General features: G+C 41.7%; 1 protein-coding gene across 3 annotated transcripts in view; it reads right to left on the bottom strand.

Annotated features, from left to right (window-relative positions):
* Window positions 1-416: 416 nt before the first annotated feature.
* IDO2 (indoleamine 2,3-dioxygenase 2) overlaps window positions 417-15,391 on the bottom strand; it is a 54,130-nt gene continuing 39,155 nt past the window's right edge. For all 3 annotated transcript variants that reach the window (XM_080796930.1, XM_080796931.1, XM_080796932.1), the window contains 3 exons: window positions 9,508-9,559; window positions 2,786-2,934; window positions 417-1,586 (listed from right to left, as the gene is read on the bottom strand). In XM_080796930.1, the coding sequence (XP_080653056.1) occupies window positions 1,231-1,586; window positions 2,786-2,934; window positions 9,508-9,559 (557 nt within the window). In that variant the 3' untranslated portion in view covers window positions 417-1,230. The remainder of the gene's footprint in view (window positions 1,587-2,785; window positions 2,935-9,507; window positions 9,560-15,391) is intronic.

Below are 15,391 nucleotides of genomic sequence, written 5' to 3'. Positions count from 1 at the left end.
AGGGCCTAGGGGATGTGGAAAGTAGTGAGATATTTTTCCAACTGGCATGACAGGACTTTGAGGGCTGAGTAATCTGAAAGGCCTTGTGGAAAGGATGAGACAAGCTGCAAGCTCCATTTGACCAGTATCCATCCTGGTTGGTGGGGGGGCCCTGCTCAGCAGGTGCTAACTTGGGCAGAGGCTGCCCCTAGTCATCAGGGATCATCCTTGAGGCCCCGATACTAGATTGGCCCTCTGGAATGTAGATACTATCCCAGACACATGTATGTGCACATAGTAGGAGGCAAGCCTAAATTACTGAAGTTTACCCTAAATCGGCAAGACTAAAGTGTTCTAGCTTTCTGCTGTTGGATGAAATGAGATCTTGAGATAGAAAATAAATCAATAAAAAGTTACATCTGTTTGTACACTAAACATGTGGATTTAATATTTATTCCCATTTTGATCATTGACTTCTAACGGGTCAATTAATTCATTTTACAAACACGAATTTCAGTATAAGAAGAAAGAATCATTCTTCTAAAAATAAAGAAGGAAACTAGAATAGAATTTGCAAATTGATGAACCATGTGGAAGAGACTCATCCGTTCCCACATCATTAACTATTCATTGTTATACTGGTGACTTCCAAGACTTATGTGAGCCTGCTCTTTCCTCCACTTCACCACTGGAGCATGTCCAACCTCCTGCCACAAACACAGCACACACAGGGAGACGAAGGCTGGACTGGGGCCACAAAAAAAAATCTCTGCTCTAATCCCTAAACCAGTGCTCAGTAGGAACATAATAAGTTGTTAACTGAATGAATGAATGCATGAATATTTAACTTGCTTTCTAAAGAAATCAACAAGGGGATCTGTCTACAGGCAATTTTATTTGGTTTTTGAAATTCAGACTGATTTTTCTATCACTTTGCAAACAGAACAGGGGCTACGCTCGCTCCTCCGTGGAGTTCTGAATGAGGAAGTGCCCAAAGCTTTCGCTATTAACCGGTAATCAGGGAGGGAAAGGGAAGTTTCTGGCCATGAAAATTCTTCTCTGGAAAGACTAACAGCTCTCAGCAAAGGAGGAGATGGTGTTCTGTAGGGCAGAAGCATAACTAAGGCTGAGGTCCCTTTCAGATTATTCCAGACATTCTTATTCGCCGGGCTCCCGTGCCCTCCAGTGGGGCAGGGGGTAAAGGAAGACCCATGTTTGCTGGTTTTGCCTTGTTGGGCAGAAGGCAGTTTCTTAGTCACTTTGGTGGAGAACTGCCTCTAAGGTCTTGTCCCTGACACTCTTCAGGAAACTCAGGACTATAGTCCCACCTGTGCCCCTCTCTTCTAAGGCTTGAGATGGCTCAGGGAGACGGTTTGGCCTCCTGCCCTTTGCCTTGGTGGCTGCTGTGATGAGGTATTTGGTCACCACAGCTATGTGGTAGCTGCGCAGGTCTGCCAGGGCTTCCACACACTGGTTATAGGCTGTCAGAAGCTGGACATTTGCAGAGGACAAGATGTGGTCTCTCAGGGACGGGCTTGAGTGGATTTCTTCTATAAAGGCTTTATGGGAAGGAGGCATGTACTCCCTCATCCTATGCAGAAAGTCAGCTGAAAGAAACAAACCAGAACAATATCACAGCTCCACATGGAAAGATAAGAGAGCTTGTCAGCCCGTCCAGACATCAGCACAGCAAAAACTCGCTTTCATCCTAACTGTCCAATCTACGTTGCTGGATCTTTTGCTCACACACGTCAAATGCTATATTCTTGACCACTGATAGGAGATGGAGAAGGAAAAAAGAAACAAATACACCCCTGATCGCTGAGTTGGAACTAGATCTATCATCCCATGTATAAATATTTATCCCATTCACAAGGTGGGGCAAAGTATCTTGCTAATCATCACGAGAGGTATCTACAAATATAAGACATAAAACCCTTCAACTTATTTGCTAAACACTCTGCCAAATTTTGCTTCCTGCGTGCTTTTGTTTGGAGGGAGTGCTAAGGAGGAAGAAAGTAACAGAGTTTATAAGGGCAAGAAAATGAAGAATGACTAACCGTTTTTTGTAATCGCCCCTTGAAGTCAAGGTGTTTAAAAATAGAATCAATAGATATTTATAGGAAATGTGGAAAGAGAGATCATTTATAAGATATCCATTAGGATATAGGATATCCGTTAATACTGCCATGGTTCTTGTCCACTGACTTTTGTGGACGAGACTGGATCCTATGACACAAAGTTCTAGTCATTTCTTTTCCTGATATAACTTGAAAACTCTGTAGTCTGCAGTGCCCTTTTGCAACTATTAAATAGTGACTTGCTGCTGGCGGGTAAGGAAATGAGCAATTTCAAGCTTCTAAACTGGTAGACCCCTCTTCTAGTCTAAATAGACTTGGCCTGCGGTACAGCATTTTTACGGAGCAAAGCTTTGGTGGAGGAGCTCAGACCCATCCCCAGCTGTATCCAGACTTAGTAACTTAATGTCACAGCCTTCAAACTCCAGATCTCAAACCCATTTTAGAGGAGAGAGGGTACTACCTAAGGATCCAGATGAAACTACAGAGAACAGCCAGACACACAGCAGTGTTTTAAGATTTGGACATAAAACCCAATCTCCTGCTGAGATCAAATATTCATTGACTTGACACAATAACATCTGGCAGGCGCACAGCCTCCTGGTTGACTTGGAGGAGTACAGACGTCAGGGCATTTTAACTTACACTTGGTCTTATCAATTGGTAAAAACATCTCTGTTCTTCCTCCCTGTTAAGGAACAGAAAGAGAAAGGAAGGGTCTGACTTACCACTTTCCTTGCTATGGCGAATGCCTAAGAACTCATCGAAGGCGTGAAGCACTGTGCTCTGAGCTGCACTCCCCCCGGAGTACTGCAGGGGCTCTGTGGAGACTCCTTCATAGATCAGCCCCACCGGCATTGCTGGGTTATCCTTCCATCTAAGCCAGAGGAAGAGTCAAAGAGAAGGCGGGGGTGCTAGGAGTTAGGAGCGTGTTTTCTGATAGGGAAACAGCAAGTAAGAAAGCAAACACAATCCCAGTGGTAATTCTAGAGCACAAGGCTGGATATTTTTGTAGGATACGTAATTAAGCATACTTCGATTTCATAACAGGCCAAGGAATACAGCTGTTCCTTTCCTCAGTTGAAGGATTATTGCAGAGAAGTGAAGGGTATTTAGAGAGGAATCCTTAGCACCAGTCTTATAACATATTTTTTTTTAATATATTGACTGCCTACTTTTTTTTTAAGATTTTTTTTTTTTTTTTACTTATTTATTTGACAGACATCATTCGTAGGCAGAGAGAGAGAGGAGGAAGCAGGCTCCCCGCTGAGCAGAGAGCCCAATGCGGCGCTTGATCCCAGGACCCTGGGATCATGACCTGAGCTGAAGGCAGAGGTTTTAACCCACTGAGCCACCCAGGCGCCCCGGTCCTATGACATATTTATTAGAAAATTTCATTTATAAAGATGATATCAGTGCTGATGAATAGGAGCCATTTAGGGGTTCTAGAAAAATCTTTACATAATCTCAACCTTGATGGCCTGATACCTTTAACTCTGCAAATAGAGTTTTGAGAGCAAACACACACACACACTCACACACACACCCATTTGCCCTTCCCTGACATAGCTTTAACAGCTGTCATCCTGAACTATCAGTTTTAAATACTACCTGACTTTGTGGGAACACCTTTGTCAAATATGTTCTTGACAGCAGGTATTGATAACAAGGGCAGCAATAAAGGGAACACAGTACAACCCTGCAGGTTACCAGACGGATGTGGAGATGGACTGGAATCGAGGCTCTGAGTCTTGCTCTCACGAAATGGGTTTTCTTTCCTTCCTCTCTTCTGTCTCCCTGATTCCATTTCTTCCAAGGGGTTAGCCTATAAACCCCCTGCACATTCATGTTCTCATTTGACCTCTTTTGAGTAGATGTTGGCAGGTTTTTTAAACCTCCTTTACAGATAAGCAAACAAAGACTCAAAGCCATTAATGCTCCAGGGCCACATTGTTAGAAAATGGGGAAACCAGAACGGAAATCCCAAACTTGTAATATCCATTTTTTTTTTAAGATTTTATTTCTTTATTTGACAGAGAATGAGTGAGAGAGAGAGAGAGAAGAGAGCAGAAGCAGGAGAAGCTACAGTGGGAGAGGGAGAAGCAGGCTCCCAGCTGAACAGGGAGCCTGACTCAGGGCTTGATCCCAGAACCCTGGGATCAAGTCCAGCCAAAGGCAGATGCTTAACAGACTGAGCCACTCAGGCACCCCAAACTTATAATTTTCCATTTTCATTTTCTCGAGACGCCCGCATGACCATTTGCACTCTTACTAAGAAATAGTCTTTTTTTCCTCTGATTGCCAGAAATGACCCACAGTCCCTGTTGTGAACAGTTTAAATAACAGGCTTAAGTTGATGTCTCATCTTCTTCCTGTAATTCTAAAATTATTTTGTTCAAGAGAAGGGAACCACATCACACACATAGAAAAGCCATAGCCAACCTGCTCAGCTTGCTGTTCATGACTTTTTCCAATACTTCCTTGAGATAGGAAATGCTACAAGGAGTTGGGCTGTTTTCTTTGGAGGCTGGTTTGGTCAGCTGTTGTATGGTTTGCCACTGCATGAATGTCAGAGTGGTCTTTGCAGTGGGGACGATATCACTCTGGAAACAGATGAGGCACAGAAAGCAGAGCCAGAGGACAGCAAAGGAAGGTTTCTGATTGTAAGATTAGAGCACGTTGTAGCTGTTGGGGGAAAGGGCTCTTTTTCAGGCAGATAGACAATGTAATCTCAGCTTTGATATTTATTAACCGTGACCCTTGGCTTAGTTAAACATCTCTGAGCCCCAGGTTCCCTATCCAAGTGATATTAGGATCTACCTTACTGGGTTGTTGTGGGACCTAATTAAAATACTACCTGCTCAGGGCCTGGAACATACTAAGCATTTGCTAAATATTAGCCATTTTATAGTATTCAGAGCAAGTTGGAATCCCTGCTCCCTTCATTCATTATGTTGTAACTTTGCACGCACCTTCGTGAGTCTTGGTCCTAATTTGCACCTACTTCCTAAAGCTGCTGCATAATTAAATGGGTTCTAGAGAAGTTTTATGACTTGTCATAGTTCAGGACACCGCTTCAATAAAATTTCTACAGAACATTTTATGGGGAAGGACGTTTTATGAGCAAAGACAGCAGCCACGCGGGTTCAGAGTTGTCTTTGTCATCCTGTGGATGATCTTAGATGGTCATTTTGGTCTCTTTCAACAGTCCCTCCTCATCATGACCACTTCCGTGTGTTGGACTTTCTCAGGGCTCAGTCCTTGGACTTCTGCTACTTTCACTTCCCAAGCAGTCTTATTTAACTCCCCTGATTTAGAAAGCAACTGTATTAGGACTACTGAAAGGGAAACACGCATACCTGGGCTTCTCCCTTATGGTCCAGACTCATGTACTCAACTGCCTACTTACAGATATCTCTACCGGAAATGAACATGTCCCAAACTGAGCTCCTAATTTCCCTTCCTTTTGCCAAATTTGTCCCTCTGACAGCCTTCCTCATCAGAGAAAATGGCAGCTCCATTTTTTCAGTGGATCAGGCCAAAACCTTAGACTTATCTTCAACCGATCCTGTTCTCCTTCCGTAAGCAATCCGATAGCACATCCCGTCAACTATGCCATCAGTCATGCCCCAAATGAACATTTCTCGGCACCTCTGCCGCTTCTACGCTAGTCCAAGCACCATGCTCGATTGTGGGATAGGTTCTTAAATGCTTCCCTGTTCCATTCTTGTTCTCAAATCATCTATTTTCCCTTTAGAAGATAGAGCAATGATTTGAAACTTAAGACAGATCCTGTCATTTGTCTCCAGACTTGCTACGGCTGCTCTTCTCTTTTAGAAAGGAGCCAACAAGCCCCAACACGATCTGGTCTTCCATTATCACTTGTATCTTTCTCGTTCTTCCCCATGCATATTCCATTCCAGTGACACTGTCACTACAACAATTCCTCCATGACAAACATGCTCCAACCTCAGAGTCCTCGCAGTTTTTGTTTCTTTTGCTTGGAACAGGTATCTGGATGGTTTAGGTCTCACTTCCTTCAGGTATCTGCACAATCGTCACTTAGAAGTGTGGCTTTCCCAGATAATAATAAATAAATAAGAAACATCAGCTACCACCCCTCCCTCTCCCTTGATACCCTGTGTCTTACTTTATATTTCCCAATATTACTTACTGTTGTAACATATATTTTATGATACTTTCTTTAATTATATTTGTTTATGCATTATCTGTCTCCCATGATTAAAATGTAAGCTCCAGGATGCCTGGCTAGTTCAGTTAGTTAAGCATCTGCTTTAAGCTCAGGTCATGATCCCAGGGGTGCCAGGCTCCTTGTTCAGTGCGGAGCCTGCTTCTCCCTCTGCCTGCCACTCCCCCTGCTTACGCTCACTCTTTTTCTTTCTCTGTCAAATAAATAAATAAAATATAAAAATAAATAAACAAATAAATAGATAGATAGATAAATAAATTGATGAATAAATAAAATGTAGGCTCCATAGGAATGAAGTTGCTGTTTTGTTTTATTGCACCATTCCCAGAACCAGGAACTATGCCTGGCATATGGTAAGCACTCACTAAATAGTGAATGAATGAATGAATGAATGAATGAAAAAAATATCATTCTATAATTCCATATTATATATCTAGAATATGTGGATCCAAATGTTTGTCTGGAAAGGACGTAACCAGCTTTAAAGAGCCGTCAGATACTCAAATGGCCAAGAGACATTGATCAATCTCTTTTTGATGCCCCAACATGAAGAGGATGTATTAAAGCCACATTGAAGGTGATAGAGAAAATACCAGCATGTAAGTCAAAAAAGGTAAAATAAGGGGATCTACTTTCAAAACCCATTTTCTCTCCCCTGTGATGAGATTAGTCTGAAGAAGGGAAATGGGGTTTCTCTGACTAGCTCAAGGATTGCTCCCATGCACTCTTAGGCCCAAACTATTGTTTGTAAAGCAAAGGAATTAGTTTCCTTCCAAATCTCTGTAGACAAGGTTATTTTTGGTCTTTCTCATAGCATATTTCTAGGAAACCCAAGAGGAAGTGTAAACAGAAAGAAAAAAAAAAAGAAAGAAATGAGATGACATTTTTCCACAGTGCCTGATGACTTCCCTGTGAAATTTAATGTGATTAGGAAATAAAAAGAATATGTTTAATCTACAGATGATGAAACTCTCCTAAATAAAAATGTTGTTAAAAGGTAAAAACAGTAAATCAAACATAGGACAAACCAAAAATATAGGAGTAGATTTCAATTTTTCAAGACAACTCTCTGGAGATTTCCTAACAATCCAGATGATTTTAGCCATCAACACTTGTCAATACATTTAAGATTTGGTGTTGGGCACTTGGTTGTGCTACATGGAAAATATCTTTGAGGATCAGACAGAGGGGAGGCATTTATGTAGATCACAGATAAGATGCATCACTGACCCTGAATTTATTTTAATGAAAACAGTATCACCCTGCAAGTCACCATATCATCATGATGGGTAGAATTTTAAAAATATTGCCCCAAGATTTCCATCCTAATTCTTAGAACTCCTTGTATTATAACCTATCATGCCTGTCAATATGGTATATTATACAAGACCAAAGAGACTTCATAAATGTTATTAAGGTTACTAATCATTTGACCTTAACATAGGGAGTTTTCTGCATTGTTTCTGTGAGCTCAATCTAAGCACGTAAGGCCTTAAAAGCAGAGATTTTCTCTGGCTAGTGGCAGAAGGAGAAATCAGAGGGATTTAAGTACTAGAAGAATTGGAAGCACCATGACTGTGTTGAAGGATACCATGTGACAAGGAAAGCAGGAGGCCTCTCTAAACAGAGAACAGATCCTATCTAACAGCCAGCAAGGAAACAGACCTCAGTTCCAAAACCACAAAGAACTGGATTCTACCACAAACCTGAAGGAGTCTGGAAGCAAATGATTCCCCAGATTCTCCTGATAACAGCTCAGCCCAGCAGATAGCTTTGACCTCAGTGCTTGGTGACCCTAACAGAAAACGAAGCTGAGTTTGCCTGGCCTTTCTGACGTACAGAAATGTGAGTTAATGAATGTGTGTTGTTCTATGTGTGTGTTGTTATGCAATAGTGGAAGACTAATGCAAACTTAGACAGCAAAGCGAAGCACAAAGAGATTTCCCAGATCTAAGTGCTTCCTAAATCCCTGTCTATTTAAAATGTTTTTTAAAAAACAACCTTTTATTCTCTAATTCTACCAAAACCTATCTGCAAGTTTTGCTTAACATTTGTTGCTAGGATCACTATTGTACAATCAGATCTTTGTCTGAACCCTGAACACGTGCAAAATGCACAGAGAACAAGGAGAGTGCTAAGGATGTATGATCTCCTTAGAGGAGGATTTTGGGACTGAATGTGTATACAGCAAAAGTCTGAATTCTGAGAAACACTTCCAATTTCATTCTGTATCTTCCCCCCCTTTTTCTTGTTTCCTCATCAATCAGGTACCTGTTTCTTTGACGTTATTCTCTAGAAACCTTCCTGCTTCCACTCTCTGAGCCCTGCAGTGAGGAATGCCTACCCAGGCTGGCCTCCCCTTAGGCTGTCTCGCACCCCAGACCTACTCGATTGAGAGGAAATACTGAGTTCGCGCTGTCACCCCCTTCCTGCACCAGTGTAATATACCACTCCATCTACTGATAAATCAATAAATCTGTTGATTTGGATGTTGGACTTGTTTTCTGACTACTTCTAGGCACAGCTTCAGAGTCTTTCTGTCCGTAGCATTCTGGCATCTCCTAGTTATCAAGACGGAACACTAGATGAGTTCTATTTCACATTTTTCATCTCATCCATTCACTACCTCTACTTTCCACTTCTCACCATTAAAAAAAAAACAAACAAACTTAATTGTCTCAGTTAATGTGGGTAGGAAAGCAATTTGATTAAAACATGTCAAGGTATAACTAGTGTATTTAAAGGAAGAAATGTATCTAAGGGTAGAGTTCTCTATCTGGAGCAATTAACAGGCCACGTGACAAAAGAGACCTGCAAATATGAACAAATGACTTGGGGTAGCTCTTCCAGGAACTTTAGAAGAAAGATTTTAGGCCACTTTCTATGCTCCCATCTGCCTTAGTAAGGAGGGGAAGAGAATGGATATAAATGATAGAGCTTTGTGGTTGCATACTGGGCTTTTTTTTCTGCCATTGAGATGGGATTCTAAGTGAATACAAATGAATCTAACATGGTGGGCTGAGGAAAACTATTCTAAGCTTAAATGTTCAACTCCAGAGTCATTTGTCATGTAGATGGTACCCATCTATACCTCTTTTACCCAGGAGTGGATCCAAATGATCACTTTGCCAGCAAGGGTTTCTTGGTGTGTTTCTTGCTCTAGGAAGCTTCTGTCTCCTTTCATAAATTTGGAATATGTTACAGAGGACTCGTGCAGGAAAGCGGTTGAACTGTACTTACCCAGAGAGAAAGATCCGGATGACTGCATAAAATATGTCTGGATCAACATAATCTGGAGAAGCAATCAAAATGTGAACTTTACTACAGGCAAAAAAAGCAATTGGTTACATGTGCCTGGGTCCTGCTGCTCTCCTGGGGTCGCCTCCTCTATCTGATCTTCATGGAAACCTGGAAGGAAGACAGCAGCAGGAGGGGGATGGAATGTTCTCTTCTGTGGCCCCTCCTAGGCACTTACAGAACTTTTAAACTGTTCCAAATGCTGCCCCTTTCTATTTGTGGCACTTCCCTTTTCTGAACTTCATAACAACAAAAGGAGAGGTCAAGGCCATCTTTAAAAAATTAATATTTTTAAACAGACATGATATTTGAGAGAACGTAGGAAGTAGAAAGAAGAAAAGCAGAAAAAAAGAGTCATCTCTCCCAAGGCTTTCACAATAGAGGAAAACTAAAGTCATCAGTGCTCAAGCGATGTTCTGCACAGGCAGGCAACAAAGGACAGAGTGGAGAGTGTCTGGCTGGGAGGCTGCTACCCCAGGTCTGGTATAGGTTCCTGGAGCTGCATTCCTTAGTCTGTGCAGCTAGTTTGCCTCTAAGCCAGTGCGTGGGGTTAACTGATTCCACTAGTTTACTAACTTGGGTTTAAAGAAACATGTCCTCGCATTTGTACTACATTTTTTTTTTAAGATTTTATTTATTTATTTGACAGACAGAGATCTCAAGTAGGCAGAGAGGCAGGCAGAAAGAGAGGAGGAAACAGGTTCCCTGCTCAGCAGAGAGCCTGATGCGGGGTTCAATCCCAGGACCCTGGGATCATGACCCGAGCCAAAGGCAGAGGCTTTAACCCACTGAGCCACCCAGGTGCCTCTGTACTACATTTCTTTTCATTAACTTTTGAAGACTGTTCCTTATTCTCTGCATAATAGGGCCCCTTTGTGAGCTGGCATATTTCTCTCACCTGGATTCCTATGTTCCCTCATTTCTCTTTGAGGGGAAAAAAAAAGAAAGAAAAACAAAACAAAACAAAACAAAAACAAACAAAACAAAACCCCAAAAAACCAAAACAGGGTGCTTGGGTGGCTCAAGCGGCTGCCTTTGCCTCAGGTCATTATCCCGGGGTCCGGGGATCAAGCCCCACTTTGGGCTCCCTGCTCAGTGGGGAGTCTGCTTCTCCCTCTGCCACTACCCCTGCTTGTTCTATCTTGCTCTGTCAAATAAATAAACAAAAGTTTAAACAAACAAAACACCCCAAAAAAATCTTTTTTTTTTTTGAGACCCAAATAATTTCATCTCTATACCATCAATTCCCTTTTCTACCATCATACCTACTCTCTGTTCCTCCATCTCTGTTCTCTAAAACCCCATGGGCTGAGGTCACTCATATCTTCCTTTAACCTCAGTGTTTCCTGGTGCTCCTGAGTGATTTCATAAACTCTCTGCTCTTCTGTGACAATGTCCCATGTGCTGGACTTTTATGCGGGCCCTGTTTCTATGTCTTCCCCATCTGGTGCTCTGTTCCCACAAAAATGCTAACTATTACGTACAAATTTTTGCTGAAGCAACAATGACCACCAACAGTGACTGTTATAGTCATAAAAGTAAAATGGTTAGTCAATAGATATAAAATAATTTTAATGTAAAAAATTGTCAATAGATAGAAAAAATCCATTTATGATTATAACAAACAGAAAAATTAGCCAATTAAGAATAGGGGGAACCTTATTGAACTGATAAAAGAAATTCACAGCCTATTGTACATTTTGTACTTGATACTGAAAGATTAAAAATAAGTGCTTTAAAATGTGGAACAAAACAAGTATCATCACTTCCATTCAACACAGTGTTAGGAATCCTAGCCAGAAGAGTATGAAAAAAAATATTTAAAGAAATAAAAGTTATAAGTATTATAAATGAAGGAACAAAACACGATTCTCAAATAACATCATTTTAACATTGGAAACCCAAGTAATCTGCAAATAATGATTAGAATTAATAAGAGTGTTTATCAAGGTACTAGGTTCAAGGTTAATAGTCAAATATCAATTTCATTTTATAAACCACCAACAAATAGTTAGGAGTTAGTTAAGTCAAAAGACACCATATTTGGGGCCCCTGGGTGGCTCAGTGGGTTAAGCCTCTGACTTTGGCCCAGGTCATGATCTCGGGGTCCTGAGATGGAGTCCCACAGCGGGCTCTCTGCACAGGTGGTACCTGCATCCCACTTTCTCTCCGCCTGCCTCTCTACCTACTTGTGTTCCCTCTCTTTCTGTCAAATAAATAAATAAAATCTTAAAAAAAAAAGACACCATATTCACTAGACACAAAAATATAAGGTAATTTTAAGAAAAAACCTAGAAGATATCTAAGTCTCTAATTTTGAATGATATTTAAAGAAAATTCAAGAAATTAAAGAAGAAGTCTATGTTAATAGAGAAGAAAACTCAGTATCAACATCAAGGAGAAGAAATATATCTAAAGAAGAGTTCTCTGTCTGGATAAATTTTAGCCAGTAGCCAACAATACGAAGGCAAGATTTGAAGTGGCTTGTCCAACAACCCTAGCTGGTGCTATTCTCTGACTTTCCTCTTTCTTGATCATAAGACAGAAAGACAGGACATAATATTAGAATCATGTCATTTTTCTCCAAATTAATGTATGGATTTAATGCAGTGTGAGCAAAATTTTTAACAGATTTTTTTCCCAATCAACTTGAAAAGCTGATCATAGCATTTTACATGAAAGGTAAAGGGTCAAAAATAGCACAGTTACCTCTGGAAAAGAAGGGCAAGATGAAAATGAGAAATACTATGAAGCTATAGTTCTTAAAACAAATGATATTCCTGCTGGGAAAGACAGACAATGAAAAAAAAAATAGGCAACCTGGAAACAGAGCCAGTCATTTCAGAAAATCTGATATAAAACAGTGCCAATATTGCAGATTAGGGACTATTAAAAAAAAAAGGAAATTGAATTCATTTCTATGTCATGTTACATAAAGATAATAATTATGTGAGTTAAGGACAAAATGTGAAAGACAACAGTTTGAAAATGCAGGAAAATATACTTATGATCTACGATCATGAAACAATATCTTAGGCAAGACCTTCTAAAAGACAGACTTCTGCAAAAGAAACGACAGATACCTTGACTATATTTAAATTAGAAAGTTCTGTTTTCAAAAGTCATGAGACAAACCGCAATATTTGCAACACATATAACTAAAAGAGCAGACCACCAGGATGTACAAAAAAACTTACAAAGGGATAAAAGATAAAAGGCCGTTAGAAACCTAAGGAAACACGTGCATTCACAAAAGAGAGACTTGAGTGGTGGGACCCACCAGCACGCGCACGCACACAGGCGCACGCGCACGCGCGTTAAATCAGAGACCGCTGGACTGACGTCATCATCATGGTAGAGTAGGAGTTTGCACTGTCTGCCCCACAAAGAACACTGTTTAGACAATCGCACGTCGACCAGAGAGCCTTTGTGACGGTCCGGGAAGTCATGCACACTGTCCGGCGCGCCGCTGAGCAGAACGATCCGGAACTGGACGTCGCGACGGGGGTAAGAACACTGTACTTGGATCACACCACCGTGTCTGCAAGGCAGCACGGCTCGGTGCTAACAGAGACCTTCCAGGGTTGTGGTTCTTCCCGGAAGGGTAAGTGGGAGCCCGTGAGTGAGTGCCCGGGTCCCCCAGCTGCAGGGAATCCTGGCAAGCAGACCCAGGTCCTTCTCACGGCATCCAGAGCACGAGGTGTGCTGCACCGATGCGGAGACGGCGTGGGGAGGAGCTAGGAGAATGCCACATAGCGCTCTGGGGGCATTAAAGGGACGCAGATCATACTGCTCACCTCACAGGTTCCATTCAGAGACGCCCCCATGAGATGCTAAGAAAGCTTCACGGACAGATCACCCCAACACCCTTAGTGCTCAGGTGTCTCACCCAGCCTGTGGCCAGCTCCTTGTGTGCGCTCCCGAAGGCAGAAGGAGTGAGCCTTTGTGGAGATTAGTGAGCTCCTGTAGCAAGCTGGCTGATTCTGTGGGACTGGGAGAAAGCACACAAACTTGAGCCTTGAACACTGCCCTAGGGAAGGCAGATGGAAAGCAGTCAGCACCTGGCCTGTCTTTGCAGGATCAAAAGGCACACACAGTAAAAAGTTTTGCCACAAGAGGGAGCAAGAAGTATGGAGCAGGGATCGCCATAGAAGGTCTGAGAAAGCCTTGGAATCCCTTACCAGGGCTGATGGAAGGTGTTTCTCTCCTGAAACCCGTGGGTAAATCCTGGAGGAGGTGAATAATTCTTCAGATATTTCTTGAGGAAATGCAGAGCTTCGTGGAACATTAAAAAAAAGCAAGGAAACATGACACCACCAAAGGAACAAAATAACTTTCCAGTAACTGACCCAAAAGAAACGCAGACCTGTGATTTGCCTGATAAAATTAATTCAAAGTATTGGTTTTAAGGAAGCTAGGTGAACTATAAGAAGACTGAGGGTTGCTAGAGGGGAGGGGGATGGAGGGATGGGGTAACTGGGTGATGGACTTTGGGAAGGGTATGTGTTGTAATGAGTACTGGGCATTACATAACACAGACCTGTACCTCAGAAACCAATAATACTTTATGTTAATTAACTGAATTTAAATTTTAAAAAAGAAAACACAGAAAGGCAATTCAACGAAATCAAGAGAACCACACATGAACAAAATGAGAACTTCAACAGAAAGATAAAAATCGTAAAAAAGAACAGACAACTAGGAAATGTATTTTGGTGACAGACTCTGAACACTGTTCAGAAAATACCAAGTAGAAAACTTCCTGCTTTATTAACATGTAAGGTAGGAGAACCACGTAAGCACTTTGGCTTCTGGGTCTAATGTGTGCTAAGAAGGATGGTTCTTAAAAGCCAGTGTCACAGAGGATCTAAGAACACACCTGAGTTATGCCTCCTCCTTTTCTTCCACGTGGCTTGCCAGTAAAGTGGGAAAAAGGCACCAAGGACTACAACTTCTGCCCAGATGGCCAATTGCAGGTCCATTTAGTGCCTGGCCAGGCATCTTCCAGTGTTTCCTTGGTTGCGTTCAGCCAAATGCAAAACCTACGGGTCAAGCATCCTTCTCTTTTAAATCCAAGTGAATCTCTAGAGAAATATAATGTCTGCTTTTGATTCATTTACACTGATAATAATTTTGTGTCATAAGCATTATTTTTGATTTGTTTGGAAAACCTAAGGAGACTTGCTGTTAAAGTTTTCAGGGGTAGAGATTTAGATTTTATACTGAGAAGTAGTCTTTACACAAAGCAAAGCTAGAAAACCCTTGCTTTGGGTCAGTGCTGGAAAACCACAGACATGGAATTACTAGTGTTTTCACATTACTTTAGTAACATTCATCTGGTCCACTCAGGGAAGTAACACAACAGGTGCTCTGCCCCCTACGATAAAGCATTTTAGATGCATCTGATGCTCACGACCACCAAACTGTAAGTTTTTCATGTAATTCCAACTGTCAAAGCCACATATTTCTGCTGGATGTCTTGTCGTCACCTTAAGCATGACCTGTCTCAAAGCAAGGTCATCATCCTTCCTCTGTGTCCCTAGTTACTTTGAAAACCAACCAACCGGGGCGCCTGGGTGGCTCAGTTGGTTAAGCGACTGCCTTCGGCTCAGGTCATGATCCCGGAGTCCCGGGATCGAGTCCCACATCTGCTCCCAGCTCCATGGGAAGTTACCTTCTCCCTCTGACCTTCTTCCCTCTCATGTTCTCTCTCAACTCTCTCACTCTCAAATAAATAAATAAAATCTTTAAAAAAAAAAAAAAAAAAAACCAACCAACCCATCAAGCGGAACTTGGTTCAATCTTCCTAGTGACAAATCTTTGCCAG

This window comes from Martes martes (genome assembly GCF_963455335.1).
Source record: "Martes martes genome assembly, chromosome: 2".
Lineage (NCBI taxonomy): Eukaryota > Metazoa > Chordata > Mammalia > Carnivora > Mustelidae > Martes > Martes martes.
Note: the sequence above shows the minus strand (reverse complement) of the source record. Positions and strands in the feature narration are given on the sequence as shown.